This window comes from Bubalus bubalis, chromosome 4 (assembly GCF_019923935.1).
Source record: "Bubalus bubalis isolate 160015118507 breed Murrah chromosome 4, NDDB_SH_1, whole genome shotgun sequence".
Taxonomy (NCBI): domain Eukaryota; kingdom Metazoa; phylum Chordata; class Mammalia; order Artiodactyla; family Bovidae; genus Bubalus; species Bubalus bubalis.
In genome coordinates, this window is record NC_059160.1 from 3,969,692 (window position 1) to 3,982,056 (window position 12,365).

The 12,365-nt window shown below is 52.3% G+C and overlaps 1 protein-coding gene across 1 annotated transcript in view; it reads right to left on the reverse strand.

Moving 5' to 3' along the window:
• Positions 1-7,922: 7,922 nt before the first annotated feature.
• FBLN1 (fibulin 1) overlaps positions 7,923-12,365 on the reverse strand; it is an 82,315-nt gene continuing 77,872 nt past the window's right edge. The window contains exon 17 of the mRNA XM_025282688.3: positions 7,923-8,741. Within this exon, the coding sequence (XP_025138473.3) occupies positions 8,602-8,741 (140 nt within the window). The 3' untranslated portion in view covers positions 7,923-8,601. The remainder of the gene's footprint in view (positions 8,742-12,365) is intronic.

Here is a 12,365-nt window from a genome sequence, read left to right on the forward strand (position 1 = left end):
TGTGAGCACTACATCCATTCCTGGCTGTTTGCCATATTGGTCAGCTTTGGCCACCATCACAAAATACCAAAGACTGCGGGGCTTAAGCAACAGACATCTGCTTCTCATAGCTCTGGAGTTGGGGCAGTCTAAGGTCAAGGTGCTGGAAAATTCAGGTCCTGGGGAGGGCACTCTTCCTGCCCTAGAAACATCTACCTTCTGGCTAGCATCCTCTCCTGGTGGACAGAGACAGAGCTCCGGGTCTTCCTGTTCTTCTTCCAAGGACACTGACCCTATCAGACCAGGGCCCCACCCTTAGGACCTCCTTCAGTCTTCATCATTTCCTCAAAGGACCCATCTTCAAACACAGTCACACTGGAGGTTAGGGCTTCAACATATGGATTTGGGAGGACACAATTCAGTTCAGAACACAATGTTTTTATATTTTCCATCCCATAAACACTTGCTGAGAGCCTGTTCTGTGCCCGACTTGGTCCTGGGAGAGGCCCAGAGCTACCTGCTAGGTGCCCCACCTCTGACAGGTGAGTGGACTTTTATTAAGGTTGTTCTTAAGATTCTATTTTTTTGATGTGAACCATTTTTAAAGTCTTTGCTGAATTTGTTACACTATTACTTCTGCGCGTGCTCGCTCTCTCTCTCTCTCTCTCTCTCTCTCTCTATATATATATATATATATATATATTTGGCTGTAGGTCATGTGGGATCTAGTTCCCTGACCCTGGATTAAACCTGAACCCCCTGCATTGGAAGGTGAAATCTTAACCACTGGACAACCAGGGAAGTCCCTAGGGACCTCATATTAATAGAATCGTATAATATTTGTCCCGTGTCTGGCTTATTTCATTAAGCATACTGTTTTTAAGGTCTATCCATGTTGCCGCATGTATCAAAATTTCTGTTACGAATAATGTCCCATTGTATGGGCAGACCGCATTTGGTTTATCCATTCATCTGCTGATGGACACTTGGGTTGGCTCCACCTTTCGGCAGATTATGAGCAGTGCTGCTCTGAACACCTGTGCTCAAATACCTGTGCGGTCCCTGCTTTTGACTCCTCTGGATGTATACCTAGAGCAGCTGGCATCCCATGCTGGGTCGTGTGGGGTCAGGAGAAGTTCACCTCGGAGATAAGGGTGGGGGGAGGTCATTTCTGGTGAATGGATCCCCGTGTGCAGAGGCTCAGAGGCCTGCGTGTCCGAAGTTTCAGAGCCTGCATGTCTGGACCCTGTGTGGAGTGGATGGGGGGAGTGGTGGGCAGTAAGAGTGTGGCCCAAAGGTGAAGGGTCCCATAGCCATACCACAAGGTTGGTGTCAGAGGCCCTGAGGACTGGAGACCAGGAGGTGCTCCCATCCAAGCTGGTTTCTCCAAAAGATGACCCGGCAGCTGTGTGGAGGCTTAGACAGAGAAGGGAGGAGACTCGGGTAAAATGAGTCACCAATGGGAGGCGAGTGAAAAGAGGTACCTGGATGAATCAGTTGATAAACTAAAGAAAGCAAATGGAAGGAATGGGACCAGGTGCTTCAGGGTCTCGCCAAGGAGGTGGAGGAGTTGGGGTCAAGTGTATTTTACTCTGAAGGAACAAATGACCAGGAAGAAGCAGGACTGGAGGTCAGGGCAGCTGGAGAAACAGGAGTTAGGATGATCTATTGACCAGCTCTGACTAGGAGGAGACCTGCATTCATTTCACGTGGCACCACCACCCGGAAGGTGGCTCAGAGTCGTAGCACTGGACTCTTGAGTGTCTGCAGAAAATCAGCGGGGAACAAGCCAGAGGGACATTTATCTGCAGGGAGACCAAGTCCAGGAGGCTTTAATCATCAAAGTAATCATTTCTGTCTGACTTGTCCCATTGACCTTCCTATGCATAATTTCATGGGTGATTATAATGCCATTGCCTAGTTAAATGACACTGATTCATGCGGGAGCTGCCACACATATTAATAAGGCAGTTGCGGTAAAGGCCGACTGCTTACCACCGAGCGCCAAAGCCTCCCAACGCCCCGTCATGTTTAATAATTGAACAGTGACACCTTGAACTTGCAGCGGACACCCTGAATCACGGCAGAAATGTGCAAAGGAAACGCAGAGGCACTTTGGTCTTCAGTGCCACCTGCTGTCACTCAGGATGCCGGACTTTGGTGAACCATTATGTCGAGGTGATGATTCCTGTGCTTTGTGCCGCCCTTCTGGCGCCAGTTCCCAGGGAAACAGGCCGTCCTGATGGGGCTGGTGTGCTCGAGACCAAGGGAGCACGCATCTCCACTCCAGTGGGCCGTAATTTGAAAAATGTGAGAAAGGCTGTATAGCTGAAACTCACCCAGCATTGCAAATCAAATATAACAGTATTCATTCACTATCTGCGTTCTTCAAGAAAGCAATAAAACATATATACTGCATGCTAAGTCACTCAGTTGTGTCCAGCTCTTTGTAACCCCATGGTCTATAGCCAGCCAGGCTCCTCTGTCCATGGAATTCTCCAGGCAAGAATATTGGAGTGGGTAGCCATTCTCTTCTCCAGGGGATCTTCCTGACCCAGGGATCGAACCCAGGTCTCTTACATTTTTTGCATTGGCAGGCAGGCTCTTTACCATTAGGCCCACCTAGGAAGACATAAGTTACTGAGTAGGAATTAAAAAATATATATTGGGGTTCCCTGGTGGCTCAGATGGTAAAGAATCTGCCTGCAATATAAAGACATGGGTTTGATCCCTGGGTCAGGAAGATCCCCTGGAGAAGGAAATGGCAACCCACTCCTATATTCTTGCCTGGAGAATCCTATGGACAAAGGAGCCTGTCAGGCCATGGTCCATGGGGTCACAGAGAGTCAGTCGGACATGACTGAAGTGACTAAACACACTAGTGGTCCAGTGGCTAAGACTCTGAGCTCCCAATGCAGGGGCTGGGGTTCAATCCCTGGTCAGGAACTAGGTCCCACAAGTCACAACTAAGAATTCACATGCTGCGATTAAAGACCCCATGTGCTGCACCTAAGACCTGGTATAGCCAAATAAATAAATAATTTGTAAAAAATTAGTAAAATGTTAAAAGAAAGAATCCCACGTTGTAGGAGGGAGTCTGGGCCCTGGGTGGTTGGAGTCCAAGAGCAGCCTCCACCCCGGGAGGCGTGTTTGGGCTGAGACTTGAAGGATCAAAAGGGACAAGTCTACTTTTGGGTAAACCAGGCACACAAAGGGGAGGCTGGTTTTGTGAAACAGCCCCAAAGTGAATCCTTCGGTAAATGAAAAGTCCCTCCTGCTAAGGAAATGTGAAGTGAAAGGCGCTCAGTCGTGTCCGACTCTTTGCAACCCCATGGACTATACTGTTCATGGAATTCTCCAGGCCGGAACACTGGAGTGGGTAGCCGTTCCCTTCTCCAGGGGATCTTCCCGACCCAGGGATCGAACCCAGGTCTCCTGCATTGCAGGCAGATTCTTTACCAGCTGAGCCGCACGTGTTAAGGAAATAATTGCCTTCTATTTTGCTCCCATTCCCAGGGAGCAGGGGTTGCATCTTCCTTATCTTTGCATCCCTCCTGGGGTCCTTATACCTATCTTACTAAATGCTTGTTGAGCTGAATTAGAAATACAAGCTATTTATTAGAAAATATTAAGGACTCATTGTGAATATGGTGAGGTATAATGGGTGTGGTGGTAAAAAGTCCTTATATTTAGAAATGCATATTTTGAAAGCATCGAAGATTTTGAAACATGACACGACATGGTGTCTGGGATTTGCTTGAAAGTCGTCCTGCGTTCAGCCCTCAAGATGCTGGAGAGTAAGTCCTTCAAGCTGGCTTGTGCATAGTGAGCTCGTCCCAGAGTCCAGAGCTGATGCGGGGAGGGTGACTTTACGGTGAGAAAGCCCGGGAGGCATCTCTGCCAGGTGACCGAGGTCAGTGTCACGGGGATCGGCCATGTCACACATGCCAACATGTGAGGGATGGGGCGGGCACTTCACCTCTATGGTCGCCCCCCAGCACCCATGAACCCAGTCTAATCCTGAGAAAAACATCAGCCGAAACCTAACAGAGGGGCATCCTACAACCCACCCACCTCCGCTCAGTCCTCCGCAACACTGCCAAGGTCATCGGAAACAAGGCAAGTCTGAGAAACCGTCACAGCCCAGAGGAGCTAAGGAGACAGGATGACTGCATGTGGGATCCTGGGTGGGTTCTGGGACAGTAAATGGGTGTTAGGCACGAACTAAGGAAACCAGAAGAAAGGATGTATTTTAGTTAATAATAGAAGGAAATGGCACCCCACTCCAGTACTCTTGCCTGGAGAATCCCAGGGACCGGGGAGCCTGGTGGGCTGCCGTCTATGGGGTCGCACAGAGTCGGACACGACTGAAGTGACTTAGCAGCAGTAGCAGCAGCATGTGTCAGTATGGGTTCATTATCTTTCCCTGATGCTGGGCAAGATTGAGGGCAGGAGAAGAGGGCATCAGAGGATGAGATAGCTGGATGGCATCACCGATGCAATGAACGTGGATTTGGGCAAACTCTGGGAGATGGTGTGGGACAGGGAGGCCTGGAGTGCTGCAGTCCATGGGGTCACAAAGAGTCGGACACAACTGAGCGATTGAACAACAACATGGGTTCATTAATTGTACAAACGTACCATGTGAAAGTAAAATGTTAAAATGGAGAAACTTGGGGGTGGGTATACAGGAACTGTACTACCGTCATAATCTTTCTGTCAATCTAAAGTTGCTCTAAAAATAAAGTTTATTTTAAAAAATACTCCTGCAAAATAAGGAGTTGGCAGGTGCAGGTGAGGGGCACAGGGGAGATAAAAGAAGATGGGCAGAGAGTCAGTAACTGTTGAAGCTGGGTGATGGGGGTGAGAGGTTTTATATACTCTTCTCTGTACTCTGGGCTTCCCTGGTGGCTCAGCTGGTAAAGAATCCACCTGCAATGCGGGAGACCTGGTTTTGATCCCTGGGTTGGGAAGATCCCCTGGAGAAAGGAAAGGCTACCCACTCCAGGATTCTGGCCTGGAGAATTTCATGGATAGTCCATGGGGTTGCAAAGAGTCGGACATGACTGGGCACTTTCACTTCACTTCACTTCTGTGTACTCTAGTGCATTTTTAAAAATTATATAGTAATTTTTTTTTAAGTGAGAGTCACAGATTCAGTACGTTAGGGGAAGAGAGCCTTTCATGCAGAGTTGTGGGTACACACGGAATAGAAAGAGCACCGGACAGGAGACCCATGGTGGGGGCAGAGGAGCAGCCCAGGGGGTGAGGCTGGCAGGAGGCCTCTTGGCAGAAGATGGACCTGAGCTGGCCTGGCAGAGGCATTGAGGGTGAAGTGTGCGCGCGCGCGTGTATGTGTGTATCAGGGGACCATTACAGAGGCCATTACCTGGCCCATAACAGATCTCCAACAGAGTAATGTAATTACAAGAAGTCACGGCGACTGTCACCAGACTTCCCCTAGGCCACATTGCAAAAGCTCTGCAATGGTTCTATTTCCCTCTTACGACTTCAAACATCATTCAAGAGTCTGCTTCCATCTCATTCCACACTGGTCCCTCCAGGACGCCAGGGGACCCAGGCACTCCTGCCACGTGCCACGGCGCTGCTCTGAACGTTGGAGTAGTTTCTCTTTATTCAAAGCAGACGCAGCCTTCTGGGAGAACAGTGTGATATGAGACCTTCTGGAACCTGACACAGCTGATACTGGGTGCTGACAGGAATTGCTTTGCAAGAATAATGGGAGGCTTTTCTGTCCATCAGGTGCCCAGCCTGGAGCATGATATAAAATGTGAAAAATTAGGCTCATGTGTAATATAGAGAACCGTCTATAACCGAATGTCTCGCAAAGGAGTAAGAAAAGGAAATGCAGAGCTAAAAAGACGCCTGGCTTCAGGAGGACGTTCACGTGGCTTGACAGTGGCAACAGTTACCATCACCATCGTTGCCTCTAAGGACGTTCGATGATAAGGTCTCCTACAGGCACACAGAACTTCACGGGTGCAAAGCCCTTCTGCCCCCATCACCTCCAGGCTCCTCACTGCCACTGGGAAGCCAGGCAGCTGAGCAGGGATTCCTGGCTCCACTTTGCAGATGCAGAAACTGAGGCTTGGCAGGTGGCAGTGACTCAGGCAGCTGGCTCCCACCAAGGTGAAGTTCAGAGCCGGCTCTCTGAATCAGACAGGACCCGGACTCCCTTCCCTTTCCCCCTCTGCTTTTCTACCCCACAGCTGGGGACCTCACCACCTCTCCTCTGCCCTTTCCCATGCCCCTCGGCCCTCCGTCTGGAAGATCTGATTGGCCAGCTTGGGTCATGTGCTCACCTGAGAGCCAACTGACAGGAGGAGGCTTGGCTCTGTTCACCAATGGCACCTCTCATCCTAACTCTATCAGGAGCGTGGGGAAGGCCCTTTCCCAGAATGACCCATCACTGCGTCTTCCCACCCCACTCCACCCAGTCCTCAGAAGGAAGAGGCTCCCGGAAACCCGCCTCTCCCAGGGCCTGAGCTCAGAACTTCCCGGCTTCTGCAGCCTTGCCCTGAAAGCTGCAGATGGGAACCAGAACCCATGTAGCCCTTCCATTCCCCCCACCTCCTTAACTGCACTGAAGCGTCCATTCCTGTGATCAGACTCCAGGCACCCTCCCCTTCCCTGCCCAGACCCCAGTTCACAGGCGCCGAGCGCTGCTCAGATGTCCCCTCACCCTCCTCATCCCTGGACCTGACTCCAGGACAGCCCAGCCCGACACTGTTTCTTCCCCTTTCCACCAAGATGTGACGGGCTGGTCCAGGCCTGGCTGGCTTTAGTGGACAAGTGCCCCAAATGAGTGGCCTCACAAAGGCTGGGAGTTCCCGAAGGTTTGAGAGTTGGACATGTTCGAGTTACCAGACACCAGCCACACTGCAATCCCACTGTGGGGCTGAAAGCGTGGCCAGTGCCAGGGTTCCAGCCGCTGAGATGACCTGGGGCACGAATGGGATGCCTAAGAAGATGGGGTGAAGCCTGGGAGGAAACGTACGTGGAGACCAAGGGCACGGATGCTGACTCCTGCAGGCGCAAGCGGGCATGGGGGTGTAGGCTGCCCTCGGGCCACTGTCCACACCGAAGGTGGTGCCAGGATCCCCATAAATCCAGTCTGTCCACGTCTCTTCTGACACAGGCTTTTAGAGAGCAATGAAGTTTGGAATCTGATACTGAATCTGAATCCCTTCTCTGTCTCTAAAAAGCTGTGTGACTTCGGGCGGTTGAGTTGCTCTCTCTGAGCCCAATTCTGTTGTTTAATTGTTGTTCTAGTTCAGTTGCTAAGTAGTGTCCCACTGTTTTGCAACCCCATGAATTGTAGCCCGCCAGGCTCCTCTGTCCATGGGATTTCCCAGGCAAGACTACTGGAGTGGTAGCCACTCCTTTCTCCAGGGGATCTTCCTGACCCAGGGATCAAGCCTGGGTCTCCTGCATTGGCAAGTGGATTCTTTACTGCTGAGCCACCAGGGAAGCCCTGAGCCCAGTTTGCTTGTCTCTAAATCAGGCACAATCGCACCCACGTGGGTGGGTTTCCAGGAGGAATAAATGAAGCACAGGCTGCTGAGTGCAGGGGGATTCAGTGCATCTGGCGGTCTCTCCTTCCCACGAAAGAGAAGCCTCATCTCCCCCGGAGGCTTCTAGAGGGGATCAGAAAGCCCACGAGGGACACCACCAGCAGAGCTCCATGACGCGCCTGCTGGGCCGAGCTTGGGGCCCGGAGGGTGCTTGAGCCATGCTTCCTGGTCACGGAGGGGTGGCAAGCTGTCAGAAATGATGTGGGTTGGAGGCTTTCCCAATACACAGGCTGGGCCCCACCCCGGAGCCTTGGGAGGCAGGAGGGTTTTGAGAAGGTCTTGAGGAATATTTGAAAGCCCTTGGCTAGACAGGACCGCCCCTCTTAAAAGATTCCCATGCACACAGCATCAGGAGGCTCACAAAGCTGTTTAATTTCCCACCTATGATACAGGATGGAGGCAGGGTGCAGAAAACCCAGTGACTGCTTGGTGAACATACTGGAGCTGCACACAAGCCTAGCAGGCTGTGGCTTCACCGGGATGTTCTGTTTGCACACAACTGTAATTGACCTTTGAAGGGCTCCCCGGGGCACTGCGGCCTGCTGCTTCTGGGCAGAAGTTATCATACCTGCTCTTCTTTGGTAACCTTCTTTAGAATTTCATATACAAAACTTGATTGGCAAAAAAAAAGTACCAAATGTCAAAATTTCATAAAACCAGGGCAAGAACTGGTCTTCTCTTGCCATTTGGACTTAGCTGCCCCTTGAAAAATGTTTTTTTTCCCCTCTTGGTCATTTAGCAACGCCCAGCCCCGAGATGGGAAAAGGGAGCAAAATTTAACCTTTGTGTTAAAAGAGAAGCAAGGTTTTCAACCAAACACTTAAGTCAATGGACTCATTATTTAAACACCAAAAGACAACAGATGGACTTAATTCATCTGGCCTAGCTTAATACATGTCGGCCTAACACTACAAACAGATGCATAAAACCGAGATACGTCTGGGTGGTACAAACGGGGACAGGGCGTCGGCGCAGGGCAATGACTTGGCCCGGAGGCACAGACGTGGCTGTGCTGCGAGCCGGCCCCTCAGAACCAATACTCAGAGACGAAGATGTGGACGTGGACGACGTTCCGGTGCGACACCACACCCCCAACCACGTAGTTCATCTCCAGCTTCAGGACGGCGTGGAACGGGCCCACGATGGGCCGCACCTGGCGCACGACGCCTGGGGAGAGAGCAGAAGGTGTGTGGGGAGTTAGCAGGGACCGAAGCAACGTGGAGACCGGGGACACGATTTCCCTCCGGGAATTTCAGAGCTGCAGGAGCGCTCGGACCTCATCAAGTCCCGCCTGAGCCAGGTGCTTGCATCTCCCTCCAAGTGACCACCCCCGGGCTCTGCCACCATCCTGGGGACGAGTGACAGCAGGCTCACTGCAGCCTATGCGCTGTGAGCAGCTCGCACTGTGAGGGAGTCCGTGCGCGTGGGCTTTGGAGTCCTTGCCTTAGTCCGTGCCAGCTCCTCTTCTGTGAGCCTGCTTTCCTCCTCTACCACCGTCTATCCAACCAAGAACTTAAGAGTCTAGATAAAGGGCCTGGCATGGAGCAGATGCCCAGAAGACACCCGTCCCCCTCTCTCCTAACCCACTGTGCCCACTTGTGACCCATGGGAGGAAACAAACCATGTGTGAGCCTCTTCCCCCAGTCTCTCACGTTGAGGACCGTCCTGGGGGCCTGGAAACCTTTTATATGAGCAGAGAAGTCCCAGTTCCCTATGGGACACACTCCTGGGTCCTTCTTTCTCCACACCTCTTTTTTGAAGGGTGACACCTGAACCCTTGCCAGGTGTTCATGGTGAGCAAGAGGCAGCTCGAGTCCACCTTGAGCAGCAGAGATGGGTCAGGGCAATCAGAAGGACAGACGGCATGGGGGAGACAGGTGTCTGTCCGGGGAAGCAGAAGCCTGCCATGTAAAGCTCCTGGGGGGTGGCAGGGAGGTCTGCCTGGACCAGCGCAGGGACCCGGCAAAGGCCATGATGGTGGCCTCCCCAGACGGGGCTCAGAAGGAAGGGCAGATAAGTTCAGCTCAGTCACAGTGGAGGAGGAACAACCCCAAGTGTCCTGTCCCCGCAAGTTCCATGTCTCCAGGCCGGACCCTGACATCGCCGCCTGCCCACGCAGGGCACCCAGCATCTCACGGAGAGAATGCCCCTGCACTTGGGGACCAGACGCTCTCCTCCTGGCTGGACGTGGAGAGCCCACCACCCTCTCGGGGCCTCAGATTCCTCAGCGAGCAGGTGATGCACGTGAGCCTGTGCGTTGCATGGACTGATCCCGACCCATCCCGCCCCCCAGCTCGGCGTCCACCAAGGTGTGAGCTCGGTGCAGGGCCACCTCCCTGCTGGACGGGCAGACTCACTGCCTCACTTTTGCACGTGTTCACGCATTCCTCAACAGGTACCAGGCGCTGTTCATGGTGATGCTGAGAAAACAAACAGAGCCCTGGTTTCAAAGTCGGTGGGGACCTAGGTGAGTGCCGTGCTCTGACAGAAGTCCGCACGCTGTCCAGCGGGGCTGAGGATGGAGGTGAGGAGGCGGGGGAGTCAGGAAAGGCTTCCTGGAGGAAGTGCCTCTCTCCCTGCAGACCCCCGTGCCTGGCACAGAGCAGGTGCCACCCCTACAGCTGTCGACATTTAGGAGGGACCCTCTTCCATCGCCCCGGCTCTGATACTAGGACTTTCCCAAAGCCGTGTGGCGCAGGGCTGTGCTGCAGCAGCTGGTCATCTGGTCCTGCCATATGACAATTTCCAAGCCCAACGTGACGTCACTGAAGGCGGGGTCAAGAACCACCCATCACTGCAGGGCTGTCTGCAAACAACACCCTGGAGCCTGAGAACCAGCCAGAACGCAGATTGTTTGCTGTGTCCAACTGCTGACTGCAGGCTGGTTTGTACAAACAGCCCTGCCGCTGACTTGGGAAATGTGCACCCAGCGTGGCCCTTCACACCCACGCTGAGATCAGCGAAGGCTCTGGGGAGTCTAAAGGGGCCCAAGGCCTTTTGCACCCGTGGCTGGTTCTCGGTCAAGAACACCAAGTTCATGGTCAGGAAGGGGATTTGGGCAGGCCATCCCCCCTTTCACTCCCTGGGCTTGTGTTTCAAGGGTGAAGAGCCCAGCAGTGGGGTGGAATTCCAGGCTATTCTAAGCAAACAAGGGCTCTAGCTCCGATGAAAGATAAGCAGAAGCTTTGGTGGGCTGTCAGCACCCTTTCTCTGCCCCTGCCTGGCGATGACGTCCCAGCTCTGTTCTGTCTGAACGCCCACGAACACCATCAGCTCCCGGCTAAAGACGGGGGCTTGTCACCACTCTCGGTTTGCCCATGGCCCCTGTGGCGAGCACAACCCCAGACTCTCCAGTCCCTCAGCACCCTCACCAGCATGACCGTCTCCTCTTCCCGGGCTGGAGACCGCCACTGGAGCCCACCAGCCTCAGTGGCCTCGGTTACCTGCACCCATCCCTGGGGCAGTGTTCAGAGGGGCTCAGGGGGCTTGAAGGAAAGAGGTGAGAGGCTCAGTGAGCCTGAGAGCTAGTTTAGGACAGAGAGCAACGAGGTGGAGGGAACATTTCCGCAAGCTATGATCAGGCACGTATTTATTTCCATATATTATCATTATACTGTGTGTGTGTGTGCACGCACGCTAAGTTGCTTCAGTCGTCTCCGACTCTTTGCGACCCTATGGACTGTAGCCCTTTCAATATCATATAGTTAATATATGATATATAAATATATGGGCTTCCCAGGTGGGGCAAGGAGTAAGGAACCCACCTGCCAATGCAGGAGACGCAAAAAGACATGGGTTCAATCCCTGGGTTGGGAAGATGCTCTGGAGGAGGGCGTGGCAGCCCACTCCAGTATTCTTGCCTGGAGAATCCCATGGACAGAGGAGCCTGGTGGGCTGCAGTCCATACAGTTGCAAAGAGTCAGACATGACTGAAGTGACTTAGCACACACGCAGCACACACACATATAAATATATATAGTTTAATTACTATAAATACAAAGTATATATTGCTGTTGCTGTTAGTTGCTCAATCGTGTCTGACTCTTGGCGACCCCATGGACTGTAGCCCACCAGGCTCCTCTGTCCATGGATTTCTCCAGGCAAGAATACTGCAGTGAGTAGCCATTCCCTTCTCCACTGGATCTTCTCGACCCAGGGATCGAACCTGGGTCTCCTGCATCGCAGGCAGATTCTTTACTGTCTAAGCCACAAGGGAAGCCCTTTCAGGACACAAGGTTTGAGTCCAGCTGACCTCAGTCAGCTGCATGATCCCAGGTTGGTTACTGGAATTCTGAGTCCCCACTTCCTCCTCTGTGAAACAGGGATTAAACGGCCATCTTCAGAGTCAAAAACAAAACCACCCCAAGGCCGTGTGCTGCTTCCCCCTCAGAAACAAGCGCTGGACCCCACAAAGCTCCACAGCATTCCAGCGTGATATGAACTTCAGTGCGAGTAGGACTGGATTCCTCCATGATTGAAAAATAGAGCAAATGCTGGACATTTTTATTAGACTGCCTTAAACATTGACGAGAAAGGAAAGCTCTGGATGTATAGAAAATATATTTAAATCTCAATATGTACTGTTAGGGCACTTTATGAGGTTTAGTTTCTATGATGCCTAAAGACCAGAACGTCACGCTGTTGGCTAAATGTTCCGACTGTGAGCAGCTAAGAGGCCAAACAGAACACTAAAGGAAGCTAAGAGCTGCTTTAGAGAAGAAGGGCGTTGAGAAGGGGAAGAGGGAGCAGAAGGCTGAACTTCAGATGTAGGTCACACTCAGGGCCTGGACT